This window comes from Apteryx mantelli, chromosome 3 (genome assembly GCF_036417845.1).
Source record: "Apteryx mantelli isolate bAptMan1 chromosome 3, bAptMan1.hap1, whole genome shotgun sequence".
Taxonomy (NCBI): Eukaryota; Metazoa; Chordata; class Aves; order Apterygiformes; family Apterygidae; genus Apteryx; species Apteryx mantelli.
Genome location: NC_089980.1, coordinates 41,228,044 through 41,250,515, shown reverse-complemented (window position 1 = coordinate 41,250,515; position 22,472 = coordinate 41,228,044). Strand labels below are relative to the sequence as shown.

Sequence of the window (22,472 nt, the reverse complement as noted above, 5' to 3'; positions counted from 1 at the left end):
TTGCAGCAGGGCACAGGAGCAAAAATCAGAGGCACAAGAGAGCTCACGAGCCGACCCCAGGAAGCACGGTTCCCGCACTGGGATCTCGCTTATCAAACGCTCTGCTTTGCAGCAGCCTGCCTATTCAAGGCTACCGCAGCACAGTCTGAAATGGAGCCGATCCCTTACGCTTTTGCTTTGGCACCCAGAGAAAGGCCCTTTCCAGAGCTGATGCTGAGGTGCAGATTACAGAACAGAGCACCACACCTCCCGTTCAGACCCATGGTTGAAATCTAAGGCTCCCCTCTTAATGACTGCAGGGACCTTTGGCCATCTGCATGCCTCAGACAGTACCCAAACTGCTACCCAACAGGATGGCAGAACACACAGGAGAACATTTTAAGGGGGAAAATGGGGACCTCTTCCCAGATGTTTATAAGCAAACCCAGCTTTTCAGGGAGAAAAACTTGGCTTGTGCTATAAATCTAATCAAACATCGTACTGAAAAGGCTGTAGTCAAACTCCTGTTGATTTCCATAGGACCACAACATGGATCATTCTTCCCACTGAGAATATTTTCCATCACTCAGTAGATCACTAGAAGTGTACTGGCTGCAGTACAGAGATTATAAAGCACAGGCCCTTCAATTCCTGGAGTTGAAGGAAGAAAAACTGGGATGCAAGTAGGCTCACACTCAGTCTAGTGGGATGTAATCTGGATTGGTGATTACTATGCTCCTCCTCCAGACCCTGTCAGCGTTGTGGAAAGTTCACCCTGACTGGTAAATTAATTCATTAGTATATGCTTCAGTGGACAGCAGTTGTATGGACAGACTGCTCCCAGGTAAAGAGGTGATGGGAGGTACTATTACTGTTTCCTCTCTCCTGGCCAAGTAACAGAGGCCTATATCTTCATTCATGAGGTGCTATTTTCAACTGTTTGGCAGGGCTTTCAAGTGTGAAACATCATTCCTCAGCTCTATTATGACATGCAGAGGGGAAAATATTCTGTTTTGCATTCATTGCAGTGTAAAGCAGTCCCTAATAAAAAAGCATTACGTAGAATAAGCAGGCTAGCACCTACGAGAGCAAATCACAATGCTTGGAACAGGGCTCCTGCGTAGTCTTACAATATAAACAGTAGTGCTTCAGAAATAACAAATTGTTTAAGCTAGATGAATGCCAATACCAGCACTGTGGTACTAGTATCATTGCTGGGGCTCACTAGCACTACCACCCTTTCCTCTCCTCCCTCTGACACCAATGAAAAATAAGACTTCCAGTTTCTCTGGCCACATCCTGGAATAAAACATCCCTTGTCTCTTCACTGAGGTATCTCAGTACCTTGCTCAGACCTGCAAAAGGCATACTCCAAATTCCATGCAAGAGTAGACAGAACTCCAAGAACGGGCCTTGTGTTCACCACACCCTTCTTCAAAGCAAACAAAAAAGTCCACACAACACCTTTAGGATTTTGATTTCTAGAGATGGTTTTATTATCTTACAAATTACAAATAAGCTCTCTCCAGGAGAGAAAGAAAATAAAAACCCTGAAATATTTCCAAGCAATTTTGCTCCCTATAAACACAGGCAGAGTTACATATTCCATTGATGAGTGTGTAAAAAATATTTTTTTAAATAAAATATCCTTCACACATAACGTGCATTAGTCTCAGAATTAAGCACATAATCAGACTGGCCTCACCTACACTACCTAATCTTATTTTCCCATTTTCTTTTTCAATTGTAAACTTCTATTCAGGAAGCATCTCTTTTTCTACACAGCATCATGCATATTCAAGGTAGTATGGATGGTCTTGGAATTAAATCACAAGGTAGCAGAGTTTGACATACAGCTGTGTACCGAAGTTGTTACACTGATGTTTACAGTGACCCTTGTTGGATGCCAGGCAAAACTCTTCAAAAGGAATAAAGAGAAGATATTTCTAAAGGCAAACAGTGGCGATCGCTCATATACAATCCCGTACGATTCCCGTGCAAAATAATTTACAAGCCTAGTAATTCACAGATCTTGCTCTCCATGTTGATATCAAAGCTCCTACCAATTTCATTCAGGACAAAATAAATCCCTGAAGACATCAATGCCACTGGACGTGCCAATATGGACATTGTCAAAGCTCAATATTCCAATTTGCCATCCACTCACCTTTGGAAAGAGAAGACAGAAAGATGAGACAACCAACAAAACTACAGACTACTGAAGAGGGTGAGTCAGCACAGCCCTTTACCAGCAGCCATCAAAAAACAACCACTGCAAGAGCAGGGTTTCACTCTAACTAACTGCATAATCTCACTATAATCTAAAATTTGAGTTACATGGTCAATGAACTCCTCAATAGCTGCCCAAGGCTGCATTAACACCTAGTAAAATCTTACTTGATTCCTCAGAAGAGTATATTGTCTGTATCTGACCTACTGAGCTAGACTTGAAGTTTCACTATTTCATGGATGATAAATGCTACTGTAAATCTAAGGGATATAAATGTTTGGTGGGGAAAGGCTCACCCAGAAGGTAAAGCTTCCACATGCACAAAAAGAAGTTTCAAGCACACAAATGTCAGAAGCAACACTTATCATAATGGGGAACAGGAGGTAGAGATTTTACTCTGCCATCATTTTTTAAATGTACAAGCTAAGCTGATGCATTTCTAATCTCTCTGCATAAACAAGCCTCCTAAAAAGAATCAATAACACATCTCTCTTACACTGCAACGACACAGTAGAATCAATAGAGGGTGAATTTCCACTGTATTTAAATATACTTGAAGCACTCAGGCTTGGCTTGTTGCAGCGTGTGTGTTACAGGGTGAAATGGGTGTGGAAAAGGGGACGTGAAATACAAAGGCATGATTAAAGTAAGACAGAGCATCTGTACTTGAGCAATATAAAGAAAGCACTTAAGATTGAGACTTAAGAGGTTTAACAAAAGCCCTGGAGAGCAGCAGATTTTCATTCTTAGCCTATTCCAAGTCTTGCAAATGAGCTAGTGATGCTGGCAGCAGCCACTCTGTCGTCTAGCTCCTGGCAGTGGCACAGGGGACTCTCCTTAGGTATCCTGGCCTCACAAATACTTTACTACAACAGTCTGGCAAAGCACACACGCTACAAGGCCTGATTACAGGTGTTCTCATACAATATCAAAGATAGACACAAGACCGAAAGCAGGCTGAGCCTTGAGTCCCCAGTCAGATAAATTCTCTGTGTTGCCGAGAACACTGGATCTGTTGTTTTAGATCCGATGGGCAGTCTACATTTAGCTCAGTACTGCAATTTCTATGGAAAGCACAACTCAACGCGTAAAAGAAGAGGAAAAACATCTGCCCAGCAAGGGAAATTTCTTCCAATTCCTGAACAGGAAGGGCTAAAGTCTGGTCACTTAACTCATACTGATGCTGTGGAAGTCTTCACCTAAGCTAGTGAGGTTGAACTCACTTTATGGACAATGAAAAAAATGGGCACTTCTAAAACACCATTCATCTGACTTGTTTTAGACTTCTACTTCAGGGCCAGATGAATGGTGTCCTAAAAATGACTATTTCTCTTCAACTACAAATGGGGCCCAGAGCAACAAATTCAGATGCAGACATCCAAATGAGATGACCCCACCTAAACTACCTGCATTATACCATAGCAATTGCATAGCATAATTGTGCCGCACTTCTTTACGCTGAGTAGTTTTGCTTAAATCCAGTAGCAGCAACAATCCAAATGGAAGGAAAGCTTATAGTTATCATAATACTCTCCAAAGGATCAAAGTGTTGGGTTGTTTTGTTTTTAATATTAACTAAATCTCAAACAGATTTCTAAGAGGCAAATAGTACTATTGTCTTTTTACAGCTGAGGAAACAAACAGGGAGGCTGCAGCTTGACTAATATTAACTCAGAGGGATCAAACTAAAGATTTCCTTATACACCAGTCCTCTGATCTAACTAACTACGCTTCAAATGGCTAGAATTTAGGTCCCAGGAGGAACCTTTAAAACTGTGAAGTGCAATTTTAACTCTAGTATCCATAAAAGCCTGTGGTCACTCAATCTTATTAAACATATAGAAACAGAAGCCAAATATAAAATTCCTCTAAAGTGGAAGAGAAATACAGTCAGGAAGATAAGAATTAAGACTAGGCATGCTATACAGAAACAAAAAAAATACTATGCCTGGAGCTCATTCTTTCCAAAGATAAACTTGCAATTTTAAGGACAAATGGGAGGCTCGGTAAATCTCCCTCAAACATCCCAATGGGTTATAGGTACAGAGCCTTTTTAAGTGGCTGTTCATTCTTGATTCGTGTTCATTCTAGTTTTTTTGAGAGATACTCACTGAATCAAGTTAAAGACTGAGCTGATCAACTGAGGATTGTGCAGAACAAAAAAATTGTCATCAGTCAGCTGGGCCATAAAAACAAGCAACAAAATAGATTCTCTTTCAAACTAAGTTGTCAAGATAGAGACTGAATAGGAAAACTCAGCTAGCCTGAAGCTGCTGCACTCAATCCCATGGAATGAAGAAAAAGTTTTCATTGTCAGCATCAGCTCTAAGTAACAGTAAAAACTGTTTCTTTCTCTCTGGAAAATCCTACTTTGAACAGCTGGCCATCAACTTCTCTGATCAGAAGATCAACAAACAGACTAGGGACTAAGCTCTACTGCACTTGTTACTAACAAGGATGAATTGCTTGAGAATGTGAACGTCTTGGCTGCAGCAAACATGGGATTGTGGTGTTTAAAATGCTGAGAAAAGTGAACAAGACAAATTCTAGGCTTCAGGAGGGCAGATTTTGGCTTATTCATGGATCTTCGTGACAGTATCTCTTGGGGGATTACTCTGGCCTTCTAACAAGGACCAGAAGTGCTGGCTGATTTTCAAAGACAACTTTCTCAAAGTACAAGAATGGTCCATTTTGAGCAGAAAGTCAAACAGGTGTGACAGAAGGCCAGCATAGATGAACAAGGAACTCCTGACTGAACTCAAACACACAGAAAAAAAGTACACAGAGGTGGATGTTAGAATGGGCTGACCAGGAGGAATATAGAGACACTGCCCAAGCATGCAAGGACAGCTTGGCTTAGGAAAGCCAAGCTTAGCTAGAGTTGAAACCAGCAAGACATGTGAAGAACAAGAAGGGCTTCTGTAAGTACACTGGCAGCAAAAAAAAAGCTAAGGAAAAGGAGGGTTTATTGTTCGATGGTGCAGGGAACCTAGTGACAAAGGATGCACTTTGTATTTTATGGCTGATGTATTCAACACCTTTTTTGCCTCTGTTTTCACTGATAATGTTGGCCTTCAGGCCTCTCAGGTCCCTTGGCCTACTAGGGTGTAGGAATGAAACATCACCTACAATAGAGGAAGACTGAACTGACAAGAACTTAAGTCAACTGGACATACACACATCCATACAGCCAGACAGGAGGCATCCGAAGGCGCTAAAAGAGCTGGCTGATGACACTGTAAGCCATTCTCTAGCATCTTTGAAAGGTCATCACGATCAGCAAAGGCTCCTGGATGACTAGGAAAAGACAAATGTCACACCCATCTTCAAAAAGGGAAAGAAAAAGTATCCAGGGAGCTACATGCTGGTCAGGTTAACCTCAGCCCCTGGGAAGGCTTTGGAGCAAATCCTCCTAGAAACCATTTCCAAGCATATGAAAGCAAGATATATCTAAAGTCCAACTGATGGTCAGGAATTAGTAGCATCCCTCAGTGATCAATACTTTAATATTCAGGTCTTTACTAATGACTAGGACAATGGGATGGTGTACACTCTCAGCAAGTTTACGGATCACACCAGTTTGGAGGGTAAATATGTAAAAATGCTGGAGGACAGGGCTGCTATTCAGAAGGACCAAAACAGGCTGCAGAAATGGACTCACAGGAATCTCATGAAGTTCAGCAAAGGCAAATGCAATCTCCAAATTCCAGCACCTGGGATGGAAAAACCCCATAAAATGCTACATGCAGGACACTGACTGCTAGAAAGCAGCTTTGCAGAAAAGGACCTAGGGTCCTGGTGGACAAGTCAGATAGGAGTCAGCAGCATGCGCTTGTGACAACAAAAGCCAAATGTATAGGAAGCTGTGTTAGCAAGAGTGTAACCAGTAAGTTGAGGGAAATTATTATTCCTCTCTATTCGGCACTTGTGATACCATGTCTGGAGAACTGTGTCCACTTATGTGCTCCCCCTTACAAGAAGGGCTCTGACCTACTGAAGGAAGTCCAAGGGAAGGCCACCAAGATGGTCACAAAGCTGGAGCACAGGATGTGCAAGGAGAGGCTGAGGGAGCTGGGTTTCCATAAGCCTTAAGAAAAGGCTAAAGGGAGATCTTCTTGCTGTTTACAACTACCTAATGGGCAGGTTAGAGAAGATGGAGTCAGACTCTTCTTGGAGGTGAACAGTGATAGAACAAGAGGCAACAGACACAAACTGGAACATGGGAAATTCCAAACAGATGTCAGAATTGTTTTTTTCTTATTGTGATCAAATATTGGAAAATGTTGCCCGAAGAGGTCTGCGATCTCCATTCTTGGAGATATTCAAATCTCAACTGAACAAGGCCCTGAGCAACCTCTTCTAATCAGTCCTGCTTCAATCAGAAGGTTGGACTAGACACCACAGAAGGTCCCTTCCAACCCATATTATTCATTGATTTTATGACTTAGCAAATCTCTTCACAACTACTTTTCACTGGTAACTTCCTCATTCATCCAAGCAAGCCATGACACCAACAAATGTATAGAGTGATCTTCAATCTCATGAGTCAGGACGGAGCACAGAAGCCGACAAAGAGTGGAGGTGAAGGTCACTACACATCAAACCTCATAATAATATCATGCAAGGTCCCTCAGACACCAGGGCCAGCCTTGTTCACGTATCATAGCCATCACAGTACTCTCTTGGCTCATTTCAAGTCTTCATTACACAGCATCAGGACTAAATAAAAAGGCCCTCTTTTTTTTTTCACATCTTCTTCATCTTTTTCTTGCAGCGCTGGTTGAAGACAGGTGAGGAGCCCATCAGACTGTCAGCAGAATGAGAACCGTAGCTGCTCTCAGAGCCATTGGGGCTGTGTGGCATCCCAGCTTCACTCATGCCTGACATGGGCTCCTCAAAGACATCACTGCTTAGGACCCCGTGCCCAGGTACATTGCCCTCCTCATTTTCCTGTGGCTCCATTTTCACCTGAGCCAAGGTCCAGAGAGGGGAAGCATTCACCTCAGCCCCTGGAGAGAGAAAAAGCACACAGTAGTCACAGAGTAGAAGGATAAATTACAAATGGCAAGTGGGTGCAAGGGACAGCAGCACTGGTAAAGAACGAACAAAAGCAAAGCTACAGGTGAAGTAATCTTTGAACAGGTGAACAGTCTATCTGGGGAAAAAAAAAACAAAACAAAAAACCCCCAACAACCAGTGTGAAACAATAAATAAGTAGTCTGTTGGTGGGCTTTTTTTTTTTTTTTTTAAGTAGCTCAGTAATTGATTCTTTAAAAAATTTGGCACTATCCTTTCACAGCAGTCTACTATGTGGTTTTCTCCATGAGAAACAACCTAAAGAACCCCCATCATTCTCCAGGAAGGAGTGTCTCAGCAGCAATGAATATGCCAACAGTACACAGACTACACCCTGCACAAGCAAGACTTAAGTTATCTCTGATGATGAGGTCAGGAATCCCCTCTAAGATGTCAGCCACAGTGGACTTCTTGCAGTTTTGCAGAGGAGGTGAATTGAGAGGGCACAGAACTCAAATACAACTTTCAGCATGGGGACACAGGGACGTGAGAACTGCTCAGTCAGTCAGTCATCAGATTGCCTGCCTTCTTGTACTTGACACCTACAGATCTCATCCCGTCCTTCTGCAGAACGGAAGGAAACCCTCTTGGCTCAATCTTACAGAGAGCGGACACCTGGCTGGGAGATAGGCCGTTATCACAGGACAGTTTGCCACAGGAATAGACTGCACATTAATTTAATGGAACTAGCCATGCCAGCGAAGGGAATCGGGGAGGGGCAGGGGGAACAAAACAAAACAAAAGAACAACTAGATGGTGAATCCCAGGTGATGTTTACAAAGAAGGGAGTTGAAGAGTCCAGGGAATCACATGGATTTTTAAAAATGACTGATTAGAACAATTATATTAAAACACATTCAGAACTATCAAACCTTTCATCTAGATTAATTGCATGATCTTCCTTTGATTGCTATCATCCTCCCACCTGCTCTTCCCTGCTCTCTCATTGAACTCATTTCATGCATTTAACCCTATCAAAAACACTGCAAGACAGTTTAGTCAAGATAAAACTACAGTCTTTTATGTTTGTGGGGCATCTTGCATTGTAAGACTCTGAACGGACTTAGGGCTTTTTAATAGTGCCATAACATTAAAAAGTGATAATAACTTGAAATCTTGAACCACAGACACTTTTAAGAAGTCTGTGAAGGCTCAATTAATGATCTACCAAATCTTTGCTCACTGTGTCATTTCTATGCTCTCTCTTCCCCCTGATTCTAGCCAGAACTAACAGACCTGAGGCAGGATATCCACAGAATTAAGTTGACTCAAACAACAAATACCAAACCCAACTGCTTCTCAGAAATCAAAATAGTTCAAAATATACACCACAAACTTAATTCCTCTGTCACTTGTTCAAACCTAACTCAGATCAGCAGCAATTATAAGTTGCTATCACATAGTTGGCTAAACAGGCAAATAAAATGAACCTTCCCATTTTAATTAACTCCACAATGGCAGATTTGCCAGTCCACACCAGCGTTACAGTCTGTGATACTTTTTTTTCCTAGTTTTAGACTAGTGTGCAATCTGAGCAGATTGAGAATTTTATGTACAAGAATACAGAAGTGTACTTCTTGAAAATAGAAAATGTTTTATCCCCAAAAGGAGTAATTACAGATTGCATTATATCTGCTTATTTATAGTTTTTAAGAGAGAGAAAAATGCTACTATTGCAACTGATACTAATTGGGCATCTTGCTGAGAGGGGCATAAACAGCCCAGAAATTAATAAAGCTTGAAATTTCCTCTCACTTTTAAATCTGATCCCTCTAGTGTAGCGTTAATTTCACATGGAAAATAAAACACAAACAAGGAAACCAGCTTCAGTGAATTTTCCAAACCTTTTGTCTCAAGGGGCTTGGCTACAGTTTGAAAGCACAACCAAGCTTCTTGTGCTGAGCCAAACCTATTGTAGTTCCCTATTACTATTAATTATACAGAAAACAAGTCTTCCATCATGCGTTTGTACTGTGAACTTTCCCTTATGAAGGAGTCAGGAATCTTCCAGAACAGCTTACCCCAAACCAGGGCTTAGGAGATCTTTGTGCAGACAACACAGCCCACCTTAGCTTGGGAGTTAGACAGCAAGCAAGAATGAAAGTGCTTGCTGATGTCCAGCAACCTTAATGAAAAGGCCCCTTTAAGTTAATTACGAGTGAATGTATTCCTCTCAAGGACAAGGGACACATCATTAACATGCTATCAGTTCTACCAAGTTGCAGACCTAGTCTACACAATAATCAAAGGTTCTCCCCTAAATTTACTGTTTCTTTCTTTCATCAATTGTTCTTCATCACTCAGGCTTATTTCTTTCAGCTCTATCACCTGTCATTGAGAGTGTCACTAATGACTAACACTACTTACGCAGTGACACAGGACATTTCATCTTCAAAGCACTTTAACTTCAAAGTACTTTACAAATGAGCTAATCTTCACGTTATCCTACTGGGTAGAGGAACAGAATCCCCAATTTTGTTTCCATTTCCCCATCTGCAATGAAATTAAGCAGCTAGCCCACAATCAGGCATAAGCAGAAACACAAGAAAAACATAAAAAGTTGTAATGTCAGTTTTGCCCTCAGACAGTGATGCATTGCTGCCCTCCTCATGGACCTCACACTTGTATTTTTAAGATGGTGGTGTCCCAATTGCAGCAGCTTTTTCTCACTCCATGTGATATTACACTCTTTCCTGCCTGCCCAGCTCTAGACTGGGACTTCTTACAGTGATGAGATTTCCAAAGGCTCTTGTGAAGCGAAGAGGGATTTTCAGGGGGGAACAGAGCACTTGTATTCTTAATTAGAAAACATCAATCCAATATCAGAGAGGCAAGAGGCATTTAATATACAGCTAGCAAGCTAACCTCTGGGTCTCAAGTGGTAGATGCTAATACCAAGCTTTTCAGATGAATCACTCGCAACCCCAGATGGGCCAGAGGAGTCTGCTATTCCCTCTCCCACAAAACTGTGAGTGCTTCGCATTTCAGAGTACTACAGAAAACAATATGAGCTTCCAGAAAAAATGTCAGATGGATTTGTGTTTTTTAAAACTCAGCAGAATGCTCTATTTTTTAAAACAACTCATAGACTCAGAGGTCTACTCTCCCCTCAATATAAATGGTACTTAGATTAGGGTTAATAGGAGAAAAGACTCCATGGTTGTTAACTGGATTTTTAAGTGAAACATTTATTACTGCAGTGACTGGTGGAATTCAGCAGGTTCTATACAAAAATCAAAACAGACTATCTTTGGGAAGAGAATGCTTTCTTCATTTTCCATAAAACTTAGCACTACGAAATAGTGCAAAGAATAAAACTTGTATATAGATATAGAACAAGCACAGCAATAGCACATTCTCCCATACTAGCTACCAGTATGCTCCAGTACATCCAACATAGAAGGATGACTTTGAGGAACAGAGTGCAGTCTCCATAACCCAACCACTTCATTCATCATCTCACTTTTCATGGCTGCAGCTACCTGTAGCAGGCTTTGGGGGAGAGAATCTAGAATAGGAGAGAGTCCCATGAGCCCAATTCATATAAGTCACCTAATTCACATAAGCTTTCATGAAACAATGGTTGCTGCTACTAGGATGACTTCCAAAAATGGAGGACAGAAACAAATATCACTACTATTTCCCTTACTCATTCCGTGCCTACACCATATAGAGTCTTGAATTTATTCCTGTCACAAGGAATATGGCCTTCAACTTTTCAGAAGTATGAATCTCTGGACAAGAATCCCAGGCTACCTGAAAAAAATAAAAATCCAGTTCTCCTCCTTATTACAAATAAGGACAAAAACCCAGTTTCTTTTATTTTAAACTAAAAAAAAAAAAAATCCAAAAGTTATTTTTGTCTTTGTTACATCAGACTGGGCAAAAGTCCCCAGTACTTACATCTGCAAAAAACACCACAGTTTTCAAAACAATAATAAAGACTGTAGAAAAACAGTCTACCTCACAACAATACCAAACCCAAGCACTTTCACCTTCCCCTAAAAATAAACATCATATGAAACACTGTTTTTCACAGTCCCTGTCTGGGTTAAATATTTAACAAATTCCAATAATTGATACCTTTGACTTTTTGTTTTATATTTAGAATTTAAGTAAGGGTGTTTCCCCATCACCCTCTAATATTTTTACTAAAAAATAAAGCATTCTTCTCCCTCCCCTTCCTCACATTTAAATCTGCTGTTAAAAACTGAAACAAGACCACATGGATAGCTGAGGGACTGATTTGAGCAGTGGCAGGGAACACCTACCTGAAGCCTGCGGGGAAGCTTCTACTTCCAAGTTGGCAGAGAAGCGTTCACTCTGAGCTCCAAGGACTCCCACTGGCAAAGACTGGTCACCAGAAGCCAGATCTCCTTCTAGCTCCTCACTTATGGGGAAAGTGATATCGCTAACAGGTTCCTCCTTAATCTTCACAGGTTTTGTGTCTTCTGCTGCCTTTTCAGGATTGACAATCTTCTCATACTCTTCTGAGAGCTGCTTGCTAACCTATGAAAGATCATCGGGGGAGAGAAAAAGAGGCTGAAGACTTCAGAGTGACTTCAGCAACTCTGATGGCAGCTACACTGCAGTGTGCTCTCTTCCCAGAACATTACTAACATCTCACCTCATCTCAAGTAAATAGGTATCAGCTACACAGTAAAGATTCTCCCCTCCTTAAAGAACACCTTCTATCCTGTATCAAGGGACTTTAAAAAGAGGGTTAATTCATTAACATATTTGCTTGATAAATATGAGCACCTCTATTTCATGGATGATGAGATCCAGAAATTTAACCAGAGCGAGAAACAAAAGCAAAGTGCCTCAGCCTTGCCCTTTAGTTTTAACTACAAGACTGTCCCCGTCTTTGCCAGTACCAAATTTACTCCAGCATTAAAAATCAAGCAGCTCTCATATTCATCAGCTTCTGTAGTCACAACTGGCAAGGTCTGGTTACCTTCTGTCAGATCCAGAGCAAGAACACAGTAGAAGTTTTCTCCAATCACACAAGTGAAACAAATACAGAAATGCAATTTGGAAACAGCTCTTTACTTCTAGAAATTTATCAACTATAAGCAATTAAAAAAGTAAAAATTTCAGATTTAACCTTGCTTCTAACAGATGCTTGTTCGTATCACTGAATCCCAACATTCAGGAAACTGTAGTCAGGAAAAGCCTGAGGCTTTTAACAGCAGAAAAAAGAATGAAAAAGAATAGCAAAGACTATTTCCTCCTTCTAGACATACTTCCAAATATAGAGGCTACTGTGGACCCCAGCCCTGCAGAACAGAACGAGTTAGACCATGACCAGCTGCAGGACAAAATTTAATTGCATCAGCAGAACAATGCAGAAAACCCAAATTCTAGCACAGAGAACATCTAGGTATCAGGATGGGACTGCTAACTACACTCAGTGTTTCATAACCTTTCAAATTAAAAAAAAAATTTTTGACTAATGCAAGAGTATCTTTCAACTAATGCAATCAGCCCCTTTGAACAAAAATGTTTTCAGTGAGGACAGATCTTGATTATGTCATTTTATGACATTATGTCATTTATGTAAAACCTCAGAATCCATCATGATTTACATACTGCATACATTTGCAGGTGTCTCCAATTTATACTACCTCTGTAAGTCACAATGTGGCAAGCCCAGTAAGAGAAAGAGCACAAGTTAAACTGTTACAAGAGGAGTCAACTGGCAATCAGATACCATGAGTAGGAGAAAGGCATAACCCCTGGAAAGATTAGACATGGCAGATTTTGTCTTTGATCATGGACTAGCTACTTGATTCAAGCCTTGTTTTTTGATGAGTAGGAACAGAATTCTCACCTCACATTCCTGTGTTTCTGTGAGTCCATAAAGGGCAGAAAGTCTTTTATCATTTAAATAAAATGCACCTGTTTAATTTCATAGAATACCTGGCCCAAAATAAACTATTTCTTTATTCTTACAATCATTGTTTATATGGCACCTCTCATTCCAAGGAGATTTAACAATTCCTCTCCTTTATCCATAGAAAGGCAGTCCCCACTAGAGTGGAAGGCAGCAACTGTTTAACAGCTCAGAGCAGTAAAATACTACCCTATACTCTCTACCAGACTGAACCTCCTGTACAGCTTAAACCACTCCCTTGCTCAAGCCAACCAACCCACTGCACAGAAAATACTTTTTATTTGCCTGCTTATTAGCTTTCTGAAATGTTAAGCAGCCAAATGCCACATCAAAGCAGAAATTCAGTTGATCAGTCAGTACTGATTTTACTTCTACTTGGTATTCTTGTTTGGGCCATTCATGAATTGGAGCTCTCCTCTTAAGCACAGGCAGGCCATCAGTACAGCATTCTTAGCCAAAGCGGGGACACGAGTAAGGGGCTCTCTCTTCTAGTCAATTTTGTGGAAAAAAAATCCTGTTTTCCCCTTGCCTTGATGTCTCCCCTTCACCAAGAGGTTTTCTAACTCTATTTTACCACAGTAAGACACAAGACTTGCTAGAGGAATAAACAATTGTACTGGGGTTACTTTTCTTAGCACTTATAGTTCCCTATTGTTCTCTTCACCTGAAGCATGTAGCTGTGATAATCCTTAATGCGGTGTTGCCAGAACTTCTGCAGTGAGAGCACACTGCCAATGCCCACTTCATGGAAGACCTGTTCCATGACATCAGGGAAAGGGGTATGCCCAAGTCTAGCTTCTCGATCCACTGCGAAGCGTAGCAGTTTGGTGAACTTCAAGCAGTACTCATGGGCAATGTCTGTCAGGGTCTCCAGGACGCTCTCATTGGCGCACTCAAAGCCTGTGTGAGCGAGGATGGTGGCCATTGACTGGTAGAGAAGCTGTCGGCAGGAGGACCAACTCAGTTCAGTCACAGGCTCTCCTCTTCCTCTAAAAAAACAGAGAGGACAAAAATAGCTTCCTTCCAAAAACTGAGAGAAAGATACCAGTTCAAAAGATACTCTCATTACTAAGGTGAGCTAGAAAGTGAAAGCAAATTGTTTGGGGTTCTCCACAGCTTCTCAATTACCTAGGAATAATATCTAGAAGACTTTTGTCTGCGTTCCCTTCTTCCCCTCCCTCAAAATCAGCACTGCCACGTCTCATTTTCCCTTCTAATGCTGCAAAAAATCCTTGGGTGATTCATGTATGTAGGATGCAAATCTTCTCAACCCTTAAGCAACTCCCTTCCCACCCAAGAGCTTTTCTCCTGGAGATGTGAATTAAATGGGACCTTGACAAAAACAAAAAAAAGCATTTTAAATAGCATAAATGCAAAACATTTCCCCTCTCAGTTACATTTCTCTTCCTTATTATCTCTGATGTCACAGGCCTAATAGTCAGGTACAGAGGCTTCTGGGATAGACAAGATATGAATTTATAATGCAAAAAATGCACATAAAAAACAGCAAATTGAATACACACCCTTATACATTCACCTCATAAAGCTACACTGTGGCCAAAAAGACCATTTCCCTACCCCCATTTCTAATAGTCACTTGGCATGGAATGGAAAGAATTATCCCAGTATGCAATGTAAGCAGTGACCACAAACCCTTGCTAGGAGGCCTGAAGAGGTCCTACCTTAGAGCAGCATTCCTTAGCCTTGGGTTGGGTGACCTCTTTTCTGTGTTGTTAAGCGGTTAAGAAGTGGCAATCCAGGATAGAAGAGGCAGAGAACAACTAACATGAGCATTTCAAACATCATTCACTCACAGTCAGGCAACTGAATTTTCCAGCAAGATGAGTTAACAAATAGAAATTCCACACAGGAAGAAGAGAAGATAAGACAAGGCCTTTGAAAGGCAAACATACTTAAATCAGATTTCTAAACTCATGACTAAATGTATGTAATTTATTTAGCCATGTCAGTAACACTGTCTTCAGATGCTGATGTCAAAAATCAAGTTTCCTTTCTTGCTAAGTGTGGTATTTATTTTTTTTTATACTTCATTCAGCATCAATGGTTGAATTAAGCTAACAATTTCATCCTTCATTTGTTTCTGATCAATTTCTTCTAACATCTTATACAACCCTCCCTGAGAATTCACCACTTCCCATACACCATACACTATTTGTGTGCCGCCACATAATTCTTCCATTAACAAAACTTGATTAAACAGTACCGGAACAGCATCGATGATTTATATAAAAGGAGGCACCAGTCTCGCTAAAATTCCCACTACCCTGTTTCTACAACACATGCACCAGGCACCCTCCAGTCTCACTGAAAAACTGGATTACAGAACCTTAGTCCCCTCTGATTCTCAGAGAGGACCCATACAAAACCACCGAAACACAGCAGTAAAAATGATAACATTTCAGAGGAGTGAAATTGGAGAGTTCAACTTAGAGCATACCAGCACCAAAATCCTAGGGGGTTTCATTTTCAAGAACTCCAGGTCAGCACTTTCTGCTTATTCAAATAAAGGGGACTGGAGGGGAGGGAGGAAGTCACACCATATTAAGAGCTGCAGATGATGGTACTACCAAGGGGGTATTAAGAACATCATGTGGATCTCAGGTCATCAATTCATCCCAGTTATTAATCGCTGGAAAATGACTCGCATCCCAATTCCTACTCAGGCATGTGACTACTTTGGAAAGAAGACAGCAGGTGCTCTGACAAAATGATTAAAAGATCATCAGTTCTCTTATAAACCAAAGTGTCATCCATGCTGTTTTTACATCTCCCTAACTCCCCCCTCCACCTCCCAGTGACAGATTTCAGAAGTTCACAAAAAGCCATGTCTCATACCACATTGGAACAAGGAGGTTAGATCTCCAGAAAAAAAAAACATCAAAATATAAGAAGGGAGATTTTTCCTTTTTAAGGGGGGGGGGGAGGGGGGCGGGGGGGAGAAGGGAAATCTTTTCTTTTTTAACACAAATAAAGGACATACCTCGCTGCTGTCTAGCAATCATCAGTTGAGAGCATCTTATGTTACACAAACCACCAAACTGATAATCATTAATACAGAAACAAATAAACAGCTGTTACTGACACAATACCATTCATGCAAAATACTATGGCCAAACCTAAAAAAGGCACAGAATTCAGCAAACCCAAGCAGGATACTCACCTACTTCTAACCTGGAATACAGCAACCATTTAGCAATGCATATCACTGCTCAGAAGCAGTAGAGAATGTCGTATCTGTTTTAAACTCCCAGTGGAAAAGAAACTAATTGCCAAGATTAAAATGCAGCCAAGTCACTATGCTGAAAGAGATATAATCAACTTGAAGCCTAATCAATTAAAGACAGAGAGAAAAGAAATTTCAGGTACTGCACTCAAATCCAAATTCTCACTTCTTTTTGTGGCGAGATCAATCAATTTTGTTTTGTTTTGTTTTTAGTTTTTCTTCCCTTGATTTCCCGTTTCCCATGATAAACAATAGGAGAAGGCGATTAAAATCCTGATTAGACAGGGAAAATTGAAATATTGCTATAAACGTTAATACAAATCAACAGATGAGAATATATTTTTTTCGTCCTCATCTTCTTTAACTTTCAGGTACCACCTAATAAGAGTGCAAACAAACAGAAACAGACATAGACAACACATTTTAAGTTGAGAGCAGCTGTTAAACCTTCCCAAGAAGGACCAGAAAAATTCTTCTTTTTCCTGACCATCGTGGATAGAGAGCCTTGGTCTTAGATGTCACCCAAATGCCCAGCACCTCCAAAAGCACCCTTATGAATACTGTCATTATGCAGAAGGCCACTTTCTGCAACACTTACTGCTTTCCTGAAAGGCTCCCATTCAGCATCCAAAACCAAGCCTTTTTAACACACTATCAGTGTCATGTAGTCGCAAGCAAATAAGAGAGCTTGCATCCCTAAGATTCAGTTACCAGAGATTGACAAGACTGACAGCTAGGCCTGTGACTTGGAGATGATAATCTTTACAGAAGGTATAGTATAAATTTATCACAAATGCTCTGAAACACTGGGCAACTTGTCACTCATCAGTTTTGCTTTTCCAAGAGAACTAGATTTTTATGGGTCACCAACACTAGATGATAGGAAATCATCTATGTATGTTTCCAGAGGGAAATCTACCTGCCAAGCCTCAAATTCATCAAACCCAAAGGCTAGTCTTCTCCCACTCCTGTTAATGAACCTGCAACACGCAGAACTTCACACTGGAACACAGGGACAAATATGCCAGTTTACACCTATCAGGCTTATTTTCAGGATTAATAAGGTTTCAGAACTCACAAAAGACCCATTTTCTGTGCCAGTCAGTTAACATGACAACAAGCCATCCACCGAAGGCACCACAATCCATTCACCCAAGTCCCTCCTTTGTAAGGCCTTTTATTTATTTATTTTTCCTAAAGGAAAGGAAATCTCATGGTTCATTTCCTGAGCAACTGTCTTTAGGGGGAAATGTTTGGGCCAAGTCAGTACAAGGAGCAACAGCTGAGGTTCACTCAACTGAAGTAATGAAGTGCTATGTTCTCTCATAGGTGAGCATAAGTTAGCAGCAGATGGAGGGAGGGATTGTTTTTTTTATGAACATGTCTGTTTTATGAAACATTATGTTTTTGAGTCGAATTTCTACCAAATGAGGTGCAACAAGGTCACTTCACAGCCATTTTCTACAGCATAATAAAATAATGGAGAACATTGGAAAAACAAGATTAAACTAGTCACAGAATGTATCAAAGAACATAAGCACACTATCTCAAAAATAAAAGTTTCTTCTGGAAAAAGGGCCTCTTTCCCCCTCATCCTGAGTAAGCCTCTTTTTAGACATCTCAGATACATCTACAGAAGGCTGCACAGGCATAAATAGAAACTGCTCAATAGATAATGTTTGGAAAATAAATTGGGTCCCAGTGGGACAACACTGAACACCAGACAGCTTACAGGGCTAAGCAGAGGTGCTCTGTCCAGCAAGATAAGTTTGTTCTGCATGCTGTAATTTCCACTGCTTCAAATCTTTCCCAACATTAAACCTACTCTGCCACCAACACTTGCTTTCCTACTTCAGTACCGACATTTCCTAACCGCAAGCCATGAGCTGTCTTCCCACTGAGAGTTCCCAATTTCATTCACAGATAATCTTTCAGTGCAAAGCATATATCTAATGTGGTCGGGAACACAAATGAAGAGAGTGGCAGAGAAATCTGTTAAAGAAACAGCCACATACAGACAAGAAAAAGCATCTGGGGAGGCACATAACGAGTAGATAGGATTTCTTTGCAAGGCAGATCCATGCTAGCTGGAGGAAGCTGAACAGAGAAGAAGGAAAAGCTAGTATCCATTTTACAGTAAGAGTCTCCTGTTCAAACAGCAGTTGTAAGTCTGCAGCTCCTTAGTCATTCTTCATAAGTTATGCTTTAAGTTTACCTTCTGTTTCTGCACCAACCAAAACCAAATGATAATCCTTTATTGTGTACCTTGAGGACAGTAACATCAACAGTTAAAAATCACCAAGACCAGATGGTAATTCACCTAGGAATACTAAAGGAATTCAAGGATGAAACAGCTGAAGAGCTGTGGTGTGTTTCCTCCTGCTTTAAACTGCCTTGGTCCATGAGGACCAGAAGACAGAAAATGTGAAAACATTTTCTTTTAATGATTTCAGAAGAGATGTGAGGACTGCAGGCTGGGAAGCCTAATATATTCTGTTGCATCAAGGAAATTCATAGAAATGTTAAGAACAAAATTAGAAGACACATGGGTAAATGAGATACACTCAGGAAAAGTCAAGACAGCTTTTGTAAATGGAAGTCCTGCTTCATAAGCCTACTAGAGTCCTCCAAAGACATCAGGAAGCATCAACAAGCAAGTATGTAGAGATCTCCATTATGGAGCTGAGGGCTTTGCGCAGGGATCTGTGCCAGGACAGAGATTTTTCCAAGGTAATTATAAACAGCCTGGAAAAAATGCAGGAGGGGAACAGTGTCTTGATTAAATCCGCTGGTGGTACAGAATTGTTCAGGTTTGAAAAGACAGTAACAACCGAAAAATAGCAGTAAATTAGGTTCTGTTTCCTCCTTATTTCAAAAGGGATGAGGAAGTAGGGGCTGCAGCTAAGAGGAAAAAATATGAGAAGAGTAACGGAATGAATCCAGGGGACAACAGTGAAATAGAAGACAAGGATGTGAGGTCAAAGGATCAAAATGAAAAACAAGGGAACAGAAGGAGACGTGACAGAGTACTATATTAAAGACACTTGTGGTCTGATTCACAATGGCTGCTCTTATATTCCTTTCTTTTTATGTGTAAATATATTGACACAAAGTTTCTGAGACACAAGTTATTGCCAAAGAAAACAAAACTAAAATATCCATTTAGTCCATTTCTGTAAATCCAGCAATGGCACATAAGAAGGCACCATAAAATTAAGAAGTACTATCTTTCATCAAGGGGAAGAATGGTCTTCCTTAAATCATTTTACACACTACGAACAAGCACTGGCAAACCTTTTAAATTTATTTTTGTTACTATAACTGCAGCTGCTGTTCTTATTCATGTAAGTGTCTTAAAACAGTAAGAAAAGACATACAACAGCAATCTGAAAATTTTCTTCTCGAAAAGCATAAATGTGTTTGGTTTAGCAAGCACACATTAAATTTGAGTCTATACTGCAGTCCATTATAAAGTCACCCTCTGCCAGCCACAAAACACCTCATTTTGAAATTGCCTATCAAGCTTTTGCAATCTAGTCCTTAAACTCCCCCATGTGGTTGATGTGGTTGACTGTTAAATAACATTTCTTTATTCTGACCCCAGATACTGGCAAGGGACAACAAAAAGACAAGGCAGATCCCAAAACATGGCTCAGAGCCACAGAAAATTAAAGTTAAAGCTGAAGCCAACAGGGAAGACAGAGCAGAGTACTGCATGCAGCACACAACTGGCTCAGTTCTATTAACCACAGTGCCAAAAAGAGCAGGAATCACAGGGCTCAGACTTTGTTCTAACAGGACTGGATTCCCCTTCATGCCTTTAGACAAGTTACATTATTCCTTCCAAGAAGAATGATGGTGCTCTTCCAAAAGCAGGACTAAAGCAATGCTCTACAGTTCAGAGAGATTATGTCACCAGAAGCAGCATCTTTCAATAAACTGTATTTTATACCACCTCAGGTCATTAAAGGTCTTGGAGGCAAACTAATTTAATTATATTTTTTTGATATATGTTTTCCACATTCACGAAACTAAAATGTATTATTCTCTCCTACATCATGTTCATGGGAGCACACTGTTTAATCTAAGAACAGAATGTTAGAGGGGTGAGGATTTATCCTTGAAAATAAATGCATACAACGTATGAAGCATCAAGAGATTCTACAAGAAATGCAATACCTACTTGTGAATTTAGGGCATGTTGGAGGGGTAGACAGGGAAATAATGGTAATACTACTTAAACAAAGATTGGCTGCAGAGAAAGAAGCAACACAAGCTTCCTTTATATTTTCTCCAACCCTTGGCTGGTGGAGCTGGCGTCAGAGAGACAGGAGTTTCCTTTGCCAGCAGTCGTTGCCACATCTGACCAGACTACCAAACACCAATAAAGAGGGTGAAATGGGGTAGTTTTTGCATCACAGACACTTGGCCACTAAAAACTAACAAGTATTAGTTATCAAAGCATCTTCTCAGAAGCTACAACTAATCAGTCAACACCTAGACACGCATCTTAGAAATTTTCAGTTACAATGAACCTAATTTAGTTATGAATAAGCGACCTAACTATAAGAATTCACATCCTAACCTTATCAAAACAAAATACCACTGAAGTCAGCAAAACCATTCACAAACATTAAGCTCAACATTAATAAGACAGCAATCAGCACAACACATCCACGTTTTATAGACAGGAAACAAAGACACATTTATTTTAAGCAACTTGCATATTTCCAAGGCAGGAGAAATCCACATCTCTCCTTTTCTAAGCCTATTTTAATCTTTACATATCACTCTGTCCCTTCAGCTTAAGGAAATCCATGTAACTCCACATGTATTTAAAAACACTCAGCTTTCCTGCAGTCAAAAACAAACACAAATAGCAACACACCTGTAGAAATCACTCTCTGGGTCACTGTGCCTCAGCTGAAATGGCATTTTTGGGGTCTTGCTATCCAGAGGAAGCAGGTCATCGGGGAGAGGTGGAGAGGCTGGACAAGATGGCAGAGGTTCATTGTCTTCCGTTTTGATGCCCTCCGCTTGCTGCTGGTTTTGGGCCTGAGCCATGGCAATCAGGCTGCGTAACCGCCTGTTGTGCTGGATGAGCTGAATGGTGTGAATTGTGAGGCTGCAGGGCTCAGAGGGGATGTCCAGCATGGTCGTGGGCCGGGGTTTGTTCGCAGACGGCTGATGCAGCGGAGGATCTTGGACTTCCACAGTACGAAACTCACGCTGAAGCAAGTCAAAGGAGCTGCGATTGGCCTGGTTAGATGAAACGGGAATCTCACCCCAATAGCGCAGCATTTTTATACAGATAACGTAGGGTCCTCAAAGGCCCAGAGCAAGGTTAACAAATATCATAGTACAACAAGAGTCCTGTCACAGGGGGAAAAAATAGGTTTTGGACAGTAACAAGAACTGGCGTTGAGCTGATGCTCTGAATAAAGCAAATAATCAATGCCAGGGAAGTTCTCGCGTGGCACCACACTAAGAAACGCAGCTTTCCTGATGGTGGTGGGATGCAGCGCTCGTATTCAACAGCTTACATCGCCGCATCTCCTGGGAAGGGAAGGGAAGGGGTGCAGCGGTGAGCCGGTAACCACACCACCGTAGCAGCGGGGCTGCCCTCGGCGCTGCCCGCGCGGCCGGTTTGGTGGGGGAACCGGGGTCGCGCCCGGCTTGTGCGGGGAAACCCGGGGCCGCCAGCCCCTGGAGAGGGCCCTGCCGCAGGCCCCCTCGCCCCGGGACCGCCCGCCCGCCCGCCCGGGCCGCCCCACTCCGGCGGCCGCAAGGTCCCCCCGCAGCGCCCCGGCCCGCCCGCGCCCGCCCGTACCCGCCGCCGCCGGGGCGGAAGTCGGCCCCGGTCCGTCGCCAGAAGCGGCTCCCCCGGAGCCGGCGCTCCTCAGCGCGGGAGGGCGGGACGCGCTCGCCGCCGCCGCCGCCGCTCCCCCTGCCGCCTCCCGCCCTGCCCTGCCCGGGGCTGCGCCGGCGGGGCAGCGCCGGTGCTGAGCGCCCCGGTACTCACCCCCCGCGGTCCTCCGGGGCCGGCG

At 41.8% G+C, this 22,472-nt stretch overlaps 1 protein-coding gene across 2 annotated transcripts; it reads right to left on the bottom strand.

The window, feature by feature from the left end:
- Nucleotides 1-1,451: 1,451 nt before the first annotated feature.
- Nucleotides 1,452-22,471, bottom strand: SUPT7L (SPT7 like, STAGA complex subunit gamma). 2 transcript variants are annotated; one of them, XM_067293183.1, is made up of 5 exons: nucleotides 22,448-22,471; nucleotides 21,314-21,981; nucleotides 13,846-14,170; nucleotides 11,557-11,794; nucleotides 1,452-7,218 (listed from the first exon to the last, which is right to left on the bottom strand). In XM_067293183.1, exons 2-5 carry the CDS (start codon nucleotides 21,724-21,726, stop codon nucleotides 6,956-6,958), a joined length of 1,239 nt encoding a protein of 412 aa, XP_067149284.1. In that variant the 5' UTR covers nucleotides 21,727-21,981; nucleotides 22,448-22,471; the 3' UTR covers nucleotides 1,452-6,955. The 2 variants fall into 2 exon arrangements, with proteins under 2 accessions (XP_067149284.1, XP_013799402.1); XM_013943948.2 differs by lacking the exon at nucleotides 22,448-22,471 and having other exon boundaries at nucleotides 21,314-22,112.
- Between the last annotated feature and the right edge of the window lies 1 nt (nucleotide 22,472).

Bases quoted from the DNA above. Each gene is read 5' to 3' on its own strand.
- SUPT7L (XM_067293183.1), bottom strand. From the start codon at position 21,726: ATGCTGCGCTATTGGGGTGAGATTCCCGTTTCATCTAACCAGGCCAAT. The intron at 14,171-21,313 runs GTGTGTTGCTAT...CTGTTTTTTTAG, and splicing joins CCAGAGAGTGATTTCTACAG to AGGAAGAGGAGAGCCTGTGA. The intron at 11,795-13,845 runs GTGAAGAGAACA...GATCTTTCATAG, and splicing joins ATCACAGCTACATGCTTCAG to GTTAGCAAGCAGCTCTCAGA.